The sequence below is a fragment of the Tachyglossus aculeatus genome, chromosome 19, assembly GCF_015852505.1.
Source record: "Tachyglossus aculeatus isolate mTacAcu1 chromosome 19, mTacAcu1.pri, whole genome shotgun sequence".
Lineage (NCBI taxonomy): Eukaryota > Metazoa > Chordata > Mammalia > Monotremata > Tachyglossidae > Tachyglossus > Tachyglossus aculeatus.
Genome location: NC_052084.1, coordinates 1,227,968 through 1,245,236, shown reverse-complemented (window position 1 = coordinate 1,245,236; position 17,269 = coordinate 1,227,968). Strand labels below are relative to the sequence as shown.

Here is a 17,269-nt window from a genome sequence, read left to right as displayed (position 1 = left end):
TTAAGTATCTCTGCAGGTTACATCCTTACGCATCTCCTCCTCCCCACAGCACCTGTATATATGTATATGTGTTTGTACATATTTATTACTCTATATTTATTTATTTTACCTGTACATATCTATTCTATTTATTTTATTTTGTTAGTATGTTTGGTTTTGTTCTCTGTCTCTGCCTTTTAGACCGTGAGCCCACTGTTGGGTAGGGACTGTCTCTAGATGTTGCCAATTTGTACTTCCCAAGCGCTTAGTACAGTGCTCTGCACATAGTAAGTGCTCAATAAATACGATTGATGATGATGGTATGTGTTTGTATTTATTACTGTGCTTATTTTATCTCTGCCATCATTTAAGTATCTCTACAGGTTACGTCCTTACGCATCTCCTCCTCCCCACAGCACCTGTATATATGTATATGTGTTTGTACATATTTATTACTCTATTTATTTATTTATTTATTTTACTTGTACTTATCTATTCTATTTATTTTATTTTGTTAGTATGTTTGGTTTTGTTTTCTGTCTCCCCCTTTTAGACTGTGAGCCCACTGTTGGGTAGGGACTGTCTCTATATGTTGCCAATTTGTACTTCCCAAGCGCTCAGTACAGTGCTCTGCACATAGTAAGCGCTCAATAAATACGATTGATTGATTGATTGATGTTTGTACGTATTTATTACTCTATTTATTTATTTATTTATTTTACTTGTACATATCTATTCTATTTATTTTATTTTGTTAGTATGTTTGGTTTTGTTCTCTGTCTCCCCCTTTCAGACTGTGAGCCCACTGTTGGGTAGGGACTGTCTCTATATGTTGCCAATTTGTACTTCCCAAGCGCTTAGTACAGTGCTCTGCACATAGTAAGTGCTCAATAAATACGATTGATGATGATATGTGTTTGTATGTATTTATTACTGTATTTATTTTATCTTTGCCATCATTTAAGTATCTCCGCAGGTTACGTCCTTACGCATCTCCTCCTCCCCACAGCACCTGTACATAAGTGTTTGTATGTATTTATTACTCTATTTTATTTGTACATATTTATTCTATTTTTTTTATTTTGTTGATATGTTTTGTTTTGTTCTCTGTCCCCCCCTTCTAGACTGTGAGCCCGCTGTTGGGTAGGGACCGGCTCTAGATGTTGCCGACTTGGACTTCCCAAGCGCTTAGTACAGTGCTCTGCACACAGTAAGCGCTCAATAAATGCGATTGAATGAATGAATGAATGAGTATTTGGGTTTGTCAGGATGGAGAATTATGGCCAGATTTCTTCGGTGTAGGAGGCAGAATATTTGTGGGGGTCGAAGTATGAACATTCTTGGCTTCTAGACTGCGAGCCCGCCGTTGGGTAGGGACCGTCTCTATATGTTGTCAACTTGGACTTCCCAAGCGCTTAGTCCAGTGCTCTCATCATCATCATCAATCGTATTTATTAATAATATAATAATAATAATAATGACGGCATTTATTAAGCGCTTACTATGTGCAAAGCACTGTTCTAAGCGCCGGGGAAGTTACAAGGCGATCAGGTTGTCCCTCAGGGGGCTCACAGTCTTAATCCCCATTTTACAGATGAGGTCACTGAGGCACAGAGAAGTTAAGTGACTTGCCCAAAGTCACCCAGCTGACAATTGGCAGAGCCGGGATTTGAACCCATGACCTCTGACTCCAAAGCCCGGGCTCTTTCCGCTGAGCCACGCTGCTTCTCTGAGCGCTTACTGTGTGCAGAGCACTGTACTAAGCGCTTGGGAAGTACAAGTTGGCAACATATAGAGACAGTCCCTACCCAACAGTGGGCTCACAGTCTAAAGGAGGGAGACAGAGAACAAAACCAAACATACTAACAAAATAAAATAGAATAGATATGTACAAGTAAAATAAATAAATAAATAGAGTAACAAATATGTACAAACATATATGCATATATACAGGTGCTGTGGGGAAGGGAAGGAGGTAAGATGAGGGGGATGGAGAGGGGGACGAGGGGGAAGCGCTCAATAAGTACGATTGATTGATTCTCATGCCACCAGTTTGAGACCAGAATATTTGACAACATCAAAGCCAGCCCCTCAGATGTTTAGGGCAATTCAATCAATCAACCAATCAATCAATCGTATTTACTGAGCGCTTACTGTGTGCAGAGCACTGGACTAAGCGCTTGGGAAGTACAAGTTGGCAACATATAGAGAGAATTCCTACTGAGGATTTCTCCACCCCGCCTCCGCCCCGCCGCTGATTGATATTCACCCCGGCCCCTCAGGACTCGTGTGTCTAGCTTCATACTCTATTATTTCCTCTATTATTTATTATTATTATTATTATTATTTCCCCTATTTTTGATTGAACGCCTGCCTTCTGTTGTAGACGGTTCACTCACCGAGGGCAGGGATCACGTCTGCTAACCCTTGCGTGACCCTGGACAACTTCTCTGTGCCTCAGTGACTTCACCCGGAGATTGAGACCGTGAGCCCCATGTGGGATAGGGACTCTCACCGACCTGATTTGCTTGCACCCACCCAGCACTTTGTACATAATAATAATAATAATAATAATAATAATCATGATGATGATGATGGCATTTATTAAGCACTTACGTGCAAAGCACTGTTCTAAGCGCTGGGGATTTTACAAGGTGATCAGGTTGTCCCATGGGGGGCTCACAGTCTTCATCCCCATTTTACAGATGAGGTCCCGAGGCCCAGAGAAGTGAAGCGACTTGCCCAAAGCCATGGACAATAATAATAATAATTGTGGCATTTGTTAAGCGCAAGATCACACAGGCCAAGGTCATGGGTTCAAATCCCAGCTCCGCCAACTGTCGGCTGGGTGACTTGGGGCAAGTCACTTCACTTCTCTGGGCCTCAGTTCCCTCATCGGGAAGATGGGGACTAAGAATGTGAGCCCCACGTGGGGCAACCTTGTACCCTCCCCAGTGCTTAGAACAGTGCTTTGCACATAGTAAGTGCTTAACAAAATGCCATTATCATTATTATTATTATTGCCCAATCTGTTTTATTGTACTCTTCCAAGCACTCAGTACAGTGCTCTTCACAGCATCAGCATTCAGTAAGTAGGATTATTTTGACTGTGGTATTGACACCTGTCCACATGTTTTGTTTTGTTGTTTGTCTTCCCCTCCTAGCCTGTGAGCCCGTTGTTGGGTAGGGACTGTCTCTGTATGTTCCCAGCTTGTACTTCCCAAGCGCTTAGTACAGTGCTCTTCACAGCGTCAGCATTCAATAAGTAGGATTATTTGACTGTGACATTGACACCTGTCCACATGTTTTGTTTTGTTGTCTGTCTCCCCCTCCTAGCCTGTGAGCCCGTTGTTGGATAGGGACCATCTCTATATGTTGCCAGCTTGTACTTCCCAAGCGCTTAGTACAGTGCTCTTCACAGCGTCAGCGTTCAATAAGTAGGATTATCTGCCTACTGCCTAAATATGATTATCTGCCTAAATATGTGACACCTGTCCACATATTTTATTTTGTTGTCCGTCTCCCCCTTCTAGCCTGTGAGCCCGCTGTTGGGTAGGGACCGTCTCTAGATGTTGCCAACTTGGACTTCCCAAGCGCTTAGTACAGTGCTCTTCACGGTGTCAGCGTTCGATAAGTAGGATTATTTGACTGTGATGTTGACACCTGTCCACATGTTTTGTTTTGTTGTCTGTCTCCCCCTCCTAGCCTGTGAGCCCTTTATTGGGTAGGGACTGTCTCTATATGTTCCCAACTTGTACTTCCCAAGCGCTTAGTACATTGCTCTTCACAGTGTCAGTGTTCAATAAGTAGGATTATTTGACTGTGATGTTGACACCTGTCCACATGTTTTGTTTTGTTGTCTGTCTCTCCCTCCTAGCCTGTGAGCCCGTTATTGGGTAGGGACTGTCTCTATATGTTCCCAACTTGTACTTCCCAAGCGCTTAGTACAGTGCTCTTCACAGTGTCAGCGTTCAGTAAGTAGGATTATTTGACTGTGACGTTGCCACCTGTCCACATGTTTTGTTTTGTTGTCTGTCTCCCCCTCCTAGCCTGTGAGCCCGTTGTTGAATAGGGACCGTCCCTATATGTTGCCAACTTGGACTTCCCAAGCGCTTAGTACAGTGCTCTGCACAGCGTCAGCGTTCGATAAGTAGCATTATTTGACTGTGATATTGACACCTGTCCACATGTTTTGTTTTATTGTCAGTCTCCCCCTCCTAGCCTGTGAGCCCGCTGTCGGGTAGGGACCGTCTCTAGATATTGCCAACTTGGACTTCCCAAGCGCTCAGTCCAGTGCTCTGCACATAGTAAGCGCTCAATAAGTACGATTGAATGAATGTATAGGGGAGAAAATGTTTGAAGGACCTCTTTACTCCCATCCATGTCTGTCGGCAAACTTCACCGGGAGCGGTGCTGCCTTCAGATGTAAAAGACAACTATAGAATCGCACCCTTAAAAGTCTCCAAAGAATTTAATAGCTTGAGGTCATTTTCCAACAACCAAAGTCGGTGGGAAAGTTGTGGCAGTTCCTCCTTGGGGTCCGCTTTGCCTGGGAGCACGGGCCTCGGAGTGGGAAGGACCTGGCTTCTAATCCCGGCTCCACCACGTGTCCGCTGTGAGCCTTGGGCAAGTCACTTCACTTCTCTGGGCCTCAGTTACCCCTTCTGTAAAGTGGGGATTAAGACTGTGAGCCCCATGTGGGGCAGGGACTGCGTCCAACCTGTGTCCCCTCGTCCCCCTCTCCACCCCCCCCCGCCTTACCTCCTTCCCTTCCCCACAGCACCTGTATATATGTATATATGTTTGTACATATTTATTACTCTATTTATTTATTTTACTTGTACATATCTATTCTATGTATTTTATTTTGTGAATATGTTTGGTTTTGTTCTCTGTCTCCCCCTTCTAGCCTGTGAGCCCACTGTTGGGTAGGGACCGTCTCTAGATGTTGCCAACTTGGACTTCCCAAGCGCTTAGTACAGTGCTCTGCACACAGTAAGTGCTCAATAAATACAACTGATGGATTGATATATGTTTGGACGGATTTATTACTCTATTTTACTTGTACATATCTGTTCTATTTATTTTATTTTGTGAATATGTTTGGTTTTGTTCTCTGTCTCCCCCTTCTAGCCTGTGAGCCCACTGTTGGGTAGGGACCGTCTCTAGATGTTGCCGACTTGGACTTCCCAAGCGCTTAGTCCAGTGCTCTGCACACAGTAAGCGATCAATAAATACGATTGATTGATTGGTATATGTTTGGACGGATTTATTACTGTATTTATTTTACTTGTCCATATTTATTCTACTTATTTCATTTTGTTAATATGTTTGGTTTTGTTCTCTGTCTCCCCTTTCTAGACTGTGAGCCCGCTGTTGGGTAGGGACCGTCTCTATATGTTGCCGACTTGGACTTCCCAAGCGCTTAGTCCAATGCTCTGCACACAGTAAGCGCTCAATAAATATGATTGATTGATTGATATGTGTTTGGACGGATTTATTACTCTATTTTACTTGTCCATATTACTTATTTCATTTTGTTAATATGTTTGGTTTTGTTCTCTGTCTCCCCTTTCTAGACTGTGAGCCCACTGTTGGGTAGGGACTGTCTCTCTATGTTGCCAACTTGTACTACCCAAGCACTTAGTACAGTGCTCTGCACACAGTAAGTGTTCAATAAATACGATTGATTGATTGATATATGTTTGGACGGATTTATTACTCTATTTATTTTACTTGTCCATATTTATTCTACTTATTTCATTTTGTTAATATGTTTGGTTTTGTTCTCTGTCTCCCCTTTCTAGCCTGTGAGCCCACTGTTGGGTAGGGACTGTCTCTAGATGTTGCCAACTTGTACTTCCCAAGCACTTAGTCCAGTGCTCTGCACACAGTAAGCGCTTAATAAATACGATTGAATGAATGAATGAATGAATGAATGAATATATGTTGCCTGTTTGGACTTCCCAAGCGCTTAGTCCAGTGCTCTGCACACAGTAAGCGCTCAGTAAATACGAATGAATGACAAGTGGCGGAGCTGGGATTTGAACCCGTGACTTCCGACTCCAAAGCCCCGGCTCTTTCCGCCGAGCCGCGCCGCACATCAGACGCTGCCCTTGTTGCATCAGTGCGCCACACATTTCCATGGCTTTTTGGCACCGCGAAGGATTATTGTCCGGGAATTGTTGTTTTTAAAATCATTTAGGTCTGCTTTTGAGCGTTCCCGTGGGATTTAACGGCTTCGCGGGGGGATGCCCGTTCAGGGGGTTGGCCGACTGACTGGAAACCCAATTGTGTGAGCGTGGCCCAACTACCGCGCGATAGCTGTTACCTTGACAACCGGAAAGCGGTTCTGTTGGCTAAAACAAAGGAATTGTTTAATTCCCTTTTGGGCATGGGGCTGCTCTAATGGAAGCAGTGGTTCCATTGGAAGCCGCCGTGATGTTCCAGTTTATTCTTCTTCTAATAATAATAATGATGATGGCATTTATTAAGCGCTTACTATGTGCAAAGCACTGTTCTAAGCACCAGAGAGGTTACAAGGAGATCAGGTTGTCCCACGGGGGGCTCACAGTCTTCATCCCCATTCTTACAGATGAGGGAACTGAGGCACAGAGAATAATAATAATGGCATTTATGAAGCGCTTACCCTGTGCAAAGCACTGTTCTAAGCGCTGGGGAGGTTACAAGGTGATCGGTTGTACCACGGTGGGCTCACAGTCTTAATCCCCAGTTAAGGGACTTGCCCAAAGTCACACAGCTGACCGTTGGCAGAGCCGGGATTCGAACCCCTGACCCCTGACTCCAAAGCCCGGGCTCTTTCCACTGAGCCCCGCTGCTTCTAGACTGTGAGCCCGCTGTCGGGTAGGGACCGTCTCTATGTGTTGCCAACTTGGACTTCCCAAGCGCTTAGTACAGTGCTCTGCACACAGTAAGCGCTCAATAAATAGAGAAGCAGCGTGGCTCAGTGGAAAGAGGACGGGCTTTGGAGTCAGAGGTCATGGGTTCGAGTCCCGGCTCTGCCACATGTCTGCTGTGTGACCTGGGCAAATCACTTAACTTCTCTGAGCCTCAGTTACTTCATCTGTAAAATGGGGATTAAGACTGTGAGCCCCCCGTGGGACAACCTGATCACTTTGTATCCCCCCCAGTGCTTAGAACAGTGCTTCGCACATAGTAAGCGCTTAACAAATGCCATTGTTGTTAATAAATACGATTGAATGAATGAATTAGCCGGTGTCCTCGGGGAGAGCCGGCTGTCCGGATGCCGGATGTATCAGGAATCAATCAATCAATCAATCGTATTTATTGAGCGCTTACTGTGTGCAGAGCACTGTACTAAGCGCTTGGGAAGTCCAAGTTGGCAACATAGAGAGACGGTCCCTACCCAACAGTGGGCTCACAGGCTAGAAGGGGGAGACAGACCACAAAAGCAAACATATTAACCAAATAAAATAAATAGAATAGATATGTACAAGTAAAATAGAGTAATAAATCCGTCCAAACATATATCAATCAATCAATTGTATTTATTGAGCGCTTACTATGTGCAGAGCACCGGACTAAGCGCTTGGGAAGTCCAAGTCGGCAACGTCTAGAGACGGCCCCTACCCAACAGTGGGCTCGCAGTCTAGAAGGGGGAGACAGAGAACAAAACAAGGCATATTAACAAAATGAAATCAATAGAATAGATATGTACAAGTAAAATAAATAGAGTAATAAATCCGTCCAAACATATATCAATCAATCGTATTTATTGAGGGCTTACTGTGTGCAGAGCACTGTACTAAGCGCTTGGGAAGTCCAAGTTGGCAACATCTAGAGACGGTCCCTACCCGACAGTGGGCTCACAGTCTGGAAGGGGGAGACAGAGAACAAAACAAGACATATTAACAAAATAAAATCAATAGAATAGATACATACAAGCTAAATAAATAAATAAATAAATAAATAAAAGTAAGTAAATAAATAAATAAATAGAGTAATAAATATGTACAAACACTAAATAAATATGTAGGAATCTTCCTATAGGAGTAGCAGCGATCCCCTGATTATTCCCTGCTCCAGCCTAGGGTCCGGAGAGCAAGAAGAGAGTGATTTCACTTCAGAAACGGTATCCGGGCTGTAGTAAAATGCAATTCGCCATCGTTTCTTTTCCCATCCACCGGAATGACTCCGGCGTCAGGCCCGCTGTCTTTTGTACGAATGACAACTGGAGAATAGTAGGGGATTTTCGGCCCGGAACGCGCCCAGCTTTGCCAGATTGCGATTCCTTAGTCCGCACCTGTATATATGTATATATTGTTGTACATATTTATTACTCTATTTATTTATTTTACTCGTACATCTCTATTCTGTTTATTTTATTTTGTTAGTATGTTTGGTTTAGTTCTCCGTCTCCCCCTTTTAGACTGTGAGCCCGCTGTTGGGTAGGGACTGTCTCTAGATGTTGCCAATTTGGACTTCCCAAGCGCTTAGTCCAGTGCTCTGCATATAGTAAGTGCTCAATAAATACGATTGATGATGGTGATGAAGATCCTCCCCCAGCGCAGGCGGTTGGAAGAGGGCGGTGTAAAATCCTGCCCGACAAACAAACGCAGCCACGTTTTCAGTGAAAAAAGTTGTCCTTTCGTCTGAACGTTGGGTTGTGGCAGAAATTTGGGCGACCCTCTACGGATGGATGCTTTGGGCCAATAGGTTGGGTGCCCCGTTGGGCTTTTGGTCCGGGAATCAATCAGTCAATCAGTCGTATTTATTGAGCACTTACTGTGTGCAGAGCACTGTACTAAGCGCTTGGGAAGTCCAAGTTGGCAACATCTAGAGACAGTCCCTACCCAACAGTGGGCTCACAGTCTAGAAGGGGGAGACGGAGAACAAAACCAAACATAAGACATAAGTCCAGGGAGCTGGGTCCTTTTCCATTAACTGGCTTTTCCAACCTCTCAGGAATGACCTGGAATCCGGAAAAGGGCTACAGAGAAGCAGCGTGGCTCAGTAGAAATCAATTAATCAATCAATCAATCATATTTATTGAGCGCTTACTGTGTTCAGAGCACTGGACTAAAGCCCGGGAAATAATAATAATAATAATAATAATAATAATGGCATTTATCATCATCATCATCAATCATATTTATTGAGCGCTTACTATGTGCAGAGCACTGGACTAAGCACTTGGGAAGTACAAATTGGCAACATCTAGAGACAGTCCCTACCCAACAGTGGGCTCACAGTCTAAAAGGGGGAGACAGAGAACAAAACCAAACATACTAACAAGCGCTTACTCTGTGCAAAGCACTGTTCTAAGCGCTGGAGAGGTTACAAGGTGATCAGGTTGTCCCACTGGGGGCTCAGAGTCTTAATCCCCATTTTACAGATGAGGGAACTGAGGCGCAGAGAAGTGAAGTGACTTGCCCAAAGTCACACAGCTGACAAGTGGCGGAGCCGGGATTTGAACCCATGACCTCTGACTCCAAAGCCCGGGCTCTTTCCACTGAGCCACGCTGCTTCTCAATGGAAAGAGCCCAGGCTTTGGAATCAGGTGTCACGGGTTCAAATCCTGGCTCCGCCAACTGTCAGCCGGGTGACTTGTCAGCTCGTCATTGCGTGGCTCAGTGGGAAAGAGCATGGGCTTTGGAGTCAGAGGTCATGGGTTCAAATCCCGGCTCCGCCCATTAGCGGTGTAACTTTGGGCAAGTCACTTCACTTCTCTGTGCCTCAGTTCCCTCATCTGTAAAATGGGGATGGAGACTGTGAAACCCCCCCCCCCCCCCCCCCCCCCCCCGTGGGACAACCTGATCACCTTGGAACCTCTCCAGCGCTTACAACAGTGCTTTGCACATAGTCAGCGCCTAATAAATGCCATTATAAAAAAAAAACTTGTACTTCCCAAGCGCTTAGTACAGTGCTCTGCACACAGTAAGCGCTCAATAAATACGATTGATTGATTGATTGGCATCGAGCCTGCCAACAAACGTACGGAGCGATCACTTTCGAGCTCTAACAGTAGCGTCCGCTCTAAATCAATCAATCGTATTTATTGAGCGCTTACTGTGTGCAGAGCACTGTACTAAGCGCTTGGGAAGTACAAGCTGGCAACATCTAGAGACAGTCCCTACCCAGCAGTGGGCTCACAGTCTAGAAGGGGGAGGCTGAGAACAAATCCGGCGATCGGGAAAAACTTCGGGAGATCGGGAACTAAGGATATTTCTTTTTTTCTCAGGCCCTGGATGAGCCCCCGTACTTGACCGTGGGCACAGACGTCAGCGCCAAGTACCGAGGAGCTTTCTGCGAGGCCAAGATCAAGACCGCCAAGAGACTGGTCAAAGTCAAGGTGAGCCGCACCTTGGCCGAGCCCTCGGCCCCGTCGATGGAATCCATTCACAGTTGGCAGTTTTGCCCAAAGCCCCCCAGCTGACAGTTGGCGGAGCCGGGATTCGAACCCGTGACCTCTGACTCCGAAGCCCGGGCTCCTTTCCACTGAGCCACGCTGCTTCTCAGCGACGGCGGGGAAAGGGCCACGTGACGGGAGTGGGGAGCGGGATGGGGGAGGAGGTGTTTATTTTTGTGAATGCTGTGCACACAGGAAGCGCTCAATACATACGACTGAATGAATGAACCGGATCCCAAACGAATTTATACTTGTTCGCGTCGGTGTCGGAGCTCCGCAGCTTCAAGATCAATCAATCAGTCGTATTTATTGAGCGCTCACTGTGTGCAGAGCACTTGGGAAGTCCAAGTCGGCAACACATAGAGACAGTCCCTACCCAACAGCGGGCTCACAGTTTAGAAGGGGGAGACAGAGAACGAAACCAAACATACTAACAAAATAAAATCAGTAGAATAGATATGTACAAGTAAAATAAATAACTAAATAAATAAATAGAGTAATAAATCTGTACAAACATATATACATATATACAGGTGCTGTGGGGAAGGGAAAGAGGTATGATGGGGGGATGGAGAGAATAGAATAGATATGTACAAGTAAGATAAATAAATAGATAGATAGATGATAGATAGAGTGGCGGGGGGAGAGCTGCCTTATTGAGCGGTTCGGGTCACCGGACACCTTCGGTGTGGTGATTTTTTGGCCTCTGCCAGTGATAAAACCAGAGAACGGTCTTCCTCCGTTCATTAGTTCAGTGCTGTGCACACAGTAAGCGCTCAATAAATACGATTGAATGAATGAATGAATTAATAAGGACCGGAAAGAAAGTCACCGAAATCGAAGGGCAAACAACGGGAAATGAACGGCGCGCCGTTCCCAGGAGACGTGAAGCGGAAGCATCGTCTTCCGGGTGGTGAGGGGCCGGGGGAAGGAATGAGGTGGAATTTCATTGCCCTTGAGGCCGGATCACCGTGATCCCAAAATGGCCCGTTTTCGAGGTCGTTTGCTCAGGGCTCGGCTTCTCGAGGAGCGAAGCAGCCGGTGCACGTTAACTGGTGGTAAAATCGAAATGATGGGAGAGAATATCAATCAATCAATCGTATTTGATGAATTTGAGAATATTTGAGAATATGTGCTTGTTGTTACTTGTTACGTATTTGAGAATAATGGGTAATGTAATGTTCTGCTGGCCTGCGTTCGGAACTGGCGGCTGATTCCATCTTGTAAATCTTCAGGTAACGTTTCGGCACGACTCTTCGACAGCGGAAGTACAGGATGACCACATCAAGGGCCCTTTAAAGGTAATTCACTTATTTAATTAGCTAATCAAGGCGTTCCGATGTTGGCGTTGACCCATATTAGCAATATTGCGCTTGCCTAGACGGCACATTTCCACTTAACCAGCTCACCGTAGGGGCGTGAATCTTTTTAGAAGCAGCGTGGCTCGGTGGAAAGAGCCCGGGCTTTGGAGTCAGAGGTGATGGGTTCAAATCCCGGCCCCGCCGCTTGTCAGCTGGGTGACTCGGGGCAAGTCGCTTCGCGTCTCTGGGCCTCAGTGACCTCATCTGTCAAATGGTGATGAAGACCGTGAGCCCCCCCGTGGGCCAACCTGATCACCTTGTAACCTCCCCAGCGCTTAGAATTGTGCTTTGCGCATAGTAAGCGCTTAATAAATGCTATCATTATTATTATTATTAATACAGTGCCTGACCCAGAGTAGACACTTAACTAATGCCACAATCATTACCGTTATTTTGTCTACTCACCGTTGTATTCACCCAGGCACTTATTACAGTGCTTAGAACAGTGCTTTGCACATAGTAAGCGCTTAATGCCATTATTATTATTATTATTATTATGTTTTTCATTCATTCAGATTATTATGTGTTTTTCATTCATTCATTCAGTTGTATTTACTGAGCGCTTACTGTGTGCAGAGCACTGTACTAAGCACTTGGAAAATCCAAGTTGGCAACATCTAGAGACGGTCCCTACCCAACAGCGGGCTCACAGTCTAGAAGGGGGAGACAGACAACAAAGCAAAACATATTAACAAAATAAAATAAGTAGAATAAATATGGACAAGTAAAAGAAATAAATAAATAGAGTAATAAATGCGTACCAACATATATACATATTTACTTTTCTAAAAATAAAAATGTAGATAAAAGAGGATGTAGAACTTCAGTTCGTTATTTTTTTTTAACGAAACTAAACGATCTGTTTAGTACACGTTGTTCCTCCCTCCCTTCTGTCATCTGTGCACTTACATCATTAATCCCCTAAGCACTCTGATATTCCCTCCAGGGCACAGAGGAGTGAATGAATGAATGAATGATGGCACTTATTAAGCGCTTACTATGTGCAAAGCACTGTTCTAAGCGCCGGGGAGGTTCCAGGGTGATGGGGTTGTCCCACGGGGGGCTCACGGTCTCCCCCCCGCATTTGACAGATGAGGTCACTAAGTGACTCGCCCAAGGTCACACAGCGGACAGCTGGCTGAGCCGGGTCTTCCCAAGCGCTTAGTACAGTGCTCCGCCCACAGTAAGCGTTCAATAAATGCGACAGTGAACGAATGAATATGTATCTATGTTTGTACATATTTATTATTAAAGTCAGTTTACGTCAGCGCTTAGAACAGTGCTTTGCACATAGTAAGCGCTTAATAAATGCCATTATTATTATTATTATTATTCTCTGTGCCTGTTACCTCATTTGTAAAATCCACTCAAGCATATTTATTCTCGACTGTGAGCCCGCCTGTCAGGTAGGGACCATCTCTAGATGTTGCCAACTTGGACTTCCCAAGCGCTTAGTCCAGTGCTCTGCACACAGCAAGCGCTCAATAAATACGATTGATTGATTGATTGATTGATTGATGACCTTCCGCCTCCCGGCCCGTGCTCCCCCCACGACGCCGTGCTGCCTCTCCAGAGGCAGCGACTCAGATGGTGGCATCTTTAATAATAATAATAATAATGTTGGCATTTGTTAAGCGCTTACCATGTGCAAAGCACTGTTCTAAGCGCTGAGGGGGGGAACACAAGGAGATGAGGTTGTCCCATGTGGGGCCCACAGTCTTAATCCCCATTTTACAGATGAGGGAACTGAGGCACAGAGAAGTGAAGTGACTTGCCCAAGGTCACACAGCAGACATGTGGGGGAGGTGGGATGATTCTGTTTCGGTCAATCAGTGGTATTTATTGAGTGCCTCCTACGTGCTGAGCGCGTGGGAGAGTGTACTACAGCAGAATTAGCAGACGCGTTCCCTGTCCGTAGCGTTACGGTCCAGAGACGAGCTTTTTCCGTCTAACCCCGTAATCTCTGCAGGGGTGTATTCGATTATCGGCCCGGCTTTCCTTCGGACGGAGAAATGTTGTCTCGTGATGGATTTTATCATCATCATCATCAATCGTATTTATTGAGCGCTTACTATGTGCAGAGCACTGGACTAAGCGCTTGGGAAGTACAAATTGGCAACATATAGAGACAGTCCCTACCCAACAGTGGGCTCACAGTCCCAGACTGAGCCCCTTCCTTCCTCTCCCCCTCGTCCCCCTCTCCATCCCCCCCATCTTACCTCCTTCCCTTCCCCACAGCACCTGTATATATGTATATTTATTTGTACATATTTATTACTCTATTTATTGATTGATTTATTGATTTTACTTGTACATATCTATCCTATTTATTTTATTTTATTAGTATGTTTGGTTTTGTTCTCTGTCTCCCCCTTTTAGACTGTGAACCCACTGTTGGGTAGGGACTGTCTCTATGTGTTGCCAATTTGTACTTCCCAAGCGCTTAGTACAGTGCTCTGCACATAGTAAGCGCTCAATAAATGCGATTGATTGATTGATTGATTAAAAGGGGGAGACAGAGAACAAAACCGAACATACTAACAAAATAAAATAAATAGAATAGCTATGGACAAGTAAAATAAATAAATAAATAAACAGAGTAATAAATATGTACAAACATATATACATATATTCTCACGCCACTCATTTTATACACCTGAATCCCTCCTGCGTGCTCCCCACGTGCCAGAGCCGTCACCCGAATTTCTTGAACGCCTCTCGTGCGCACAACGTTCAATTAGTAGCCGTTGGACGCACTTTCTTCGGAGATTTTTCGGAGCGTTTCGTGGGCTAAGAGCTCGCTGGCTCAGATTCTCCAGTTAAATTCATTTTATTTGTTCTGCATGGCGTTTATTAAGGACTTACTCTGGAAAAAACCCCATCCCACACAGAGCTCACAGGCGCAAAGCACCTCATTCTGGGATGGAGGGGCCCAGGAAGGCCCAGCAAAGGCCTTAGATAATAATAATAATAATAATAATGGGCATTTGTTAAGCGCTTACTATGTGCAAAGCACTGTTCTAAGCGCTGGGGAGGATACAGGGTGATCAGGTTGTCCCACTGGGGGCTCACAGTCTTAACCCCCATTTTACAGGTGAGGGAACTGAGGCCCAGAGAAGTGAAGTCTGTTCTGGGTGTTCAACTCTACAGGAAGGTTCAGAGTTGGGATGACTCTGTCAACAGCTTTGTTGATACACACAGCACTTGTGTGTATTTGTACATATTTATTACTCTATTTTATTAATAATAATAATAATAATAATAATAATGGCATTTATTAAGCGCTTACTATGTGCAAAGCACTGTTCTAAGCGCAGGGAAGGTTACAAGGTGATGAGGTTGTCCCACAGAGGGCTCACAGTCTTAATCCCCATTTTACAGATGAGGGAACTGAGGCCCAGAGAAGTGAAGTCTGTTCTGGGTGTTCAACTCTACAGGGAGGTTCAGAGTTGGGATGACTCCATCAACAGCTTTGTTGATACACACAGCACTTGTGTGTATTTGTACATATTTATTACCCTATTTTATTATTATTAATAATAATAATAATGGCATTTATTAAGCGCTTACTATGTGCAAAGCACTGTTCTAAGCTCTGGGAAGGTTACAAGGTGATCAGGTTGTCCCACGGGGGGCTCACAGTCTTAATCCCCATTTTACAGATGAGGGAACTGAGGCCCAGAGCCCCCCGGGGGACAACCTGATCACCTTGTAACCTCCCCAGCGCTTAGAACGGTGCTTTGCACCTAGTAAGCGCTTAATAAATGCCATTATTGTCATTACTATTATTATGAAAAGGTAGTGCTCAGTTCATTCCATCGTATTTATCATCATCATCAGTCGTATTTATTGAGCACTTACTGTGTGCAGAGCACTGGACTAAGCGCTTGGGAAGTCCAAGCTGGCAACATCTAGATACAGTCCCTACCCAACAGTGGGGTCACAGTCTAAAAGGGGGAGACAGAGAACAAAACCAAACATACCAACAAAATAAATAGAGTAGATATGTACAAGTAAAATAAATAAATAGAGTAATAAATATGTACAAACATATATACATATATACAGGTATGTACATTTATTGAGCGCTTACTGTGTGCAGAGCACTGTACTAAGCGCTTGGGAAGTACAGGTTGGCAACTCAGCCCAGCTGAGTTTTCACAGGGTAATTCTGGGGGGTTTGGGGCAGCTGCTTACATGAATTCACACCCTTTTAAAATATGATTTTAGGTGGGCGCTGCTGTGGAAGTGAAGAACGCAGATGGAGCATATCAGGAAGCTGTCATCAATAAACTGACGGACGCAAGTTGGTACACCGTAGGTAAGCAACGTGGCTCAGTGGAAAGAGCCCGGGCTTTGGAGTCAGAGGTCATGGGTTCGAATCCCGGCTCCACCACAAGTCTGCTGTGTGACCTTGGGCAACTCACTTAACTTCTCTGAGCCTCAGTTACCTCATCTGTAAAAATGGGGATTAAGACTGTGAGCCCCACATGGGACAACTTGATCACATTGTATCCCCCCCAGCGCTTAGAAGAGTGCTTTGCACTTAGTAAGCGCTTAACAAATGTCATTATTATTATTATTATTAGGTAAGGGAATCAATTCGGGCTGGGAGAGATCCAATCAATCAATGAATCAATCAATCAATCGTATTTTTTTAATTTTTATTTTTTTAATGGCATTTATGAAGCGCTTGCTATGTGCAAAGCACTGTTCTAAGCCCTGGGGAAGATTACAAGGCGATCAGGTTGTCCCACGGTGGGGCTCACAGTCTTCATCCCCATTTGACAGATGAGGGAACTGAGGCTCAGAGAAGTGAAATGACTTACTGAGAGCTTACTGTGTGCAGAGCACTGTGCTAAGCACTTGGGAAGTCCAAGTCGGCGACATCTAGAGACGGTCCCTACCCGACAGCGGGCTCACGGTTTATAGGGACTGTCTCTATGTGTTGCCAACTTGTACTTCCCAAGCGCTTAGTACAGTGCTCTGCACACAGCAAGCGCTCAATAAATACGATTGATTGATTGATTGGTAGAAGGGGGAGAATCCAGGGCGGAGACTCAGGTTTAGCGTGCGGAAGGAGGCGGTGGTAAAAGCGCTTCCCTATTTTTACCGAGAAAATCCTACGGATCCACCGCCGGACCGATCACGGCCGGAGGTGGGGTGTGTCCGTGGCGTCATGTGGCCTGGAAAACTCGGGAAGCCATAGCCGAAGGGATGTCGTGGGTTCTAATTGTAAGCGCTTAACAAATGCCGTTATTATTATTATTATTATTATTATTATTACAATCCCGGCTCTGCCCCTTATCAGCTGTGTGGCTTGGGGCAAGTCACTTCACTTCTCTGGGCCTCAGTTCCCTCATCTGGAAAATGGGGATGAAGACCGGGAGCCCCCCGTGGGACAACCTGATCACCTTGTAACCTCCCCAGTGCTTAGAACGGTGCTTGGCACATAGTAAGCGCTTAACGAAATGCCATTATTAGTACTTATTATGTCAAAAGTGCGGGCAAGAAGGTGGAATTGGGTTCGGCTGCTTCC

The 17,269-nt window shown here is 45.1% G+C and overlaps 1 protein-coding gene across 5 annotated transcripts in view; it reads left to right on the top strand.

The window, feature by feature from the left end:
- Window positions 1–17,269, top strand: part of ARID4B (AT-rich interaction domain 4B) — a 109,381-nt gene that overhangs the window by 37,765 nt on the left and 54,347 nt on the right. For all 5 annotated transcript variants that reach the window (XM_038761071.1, XM_038761067.1, XM_038761072.1 and 2 more), the window contains exons 3-5: window positions 10,202–10,312; window positions 11,605–11,670; window positions 15,961–16,051. In XM_038761071.1, the coding sequence (XP_038616999.1) occupies window positions 10,202–10,312; window positions 11,605–11,670; window positions 15,961–16,051 (268 nt within the window). The remainder of the gene's footprint in view (window positions 1–10,201; window positions 10,313–11,604; window positions 11,671–15,960; window positions 16,052–17,269) is intronic.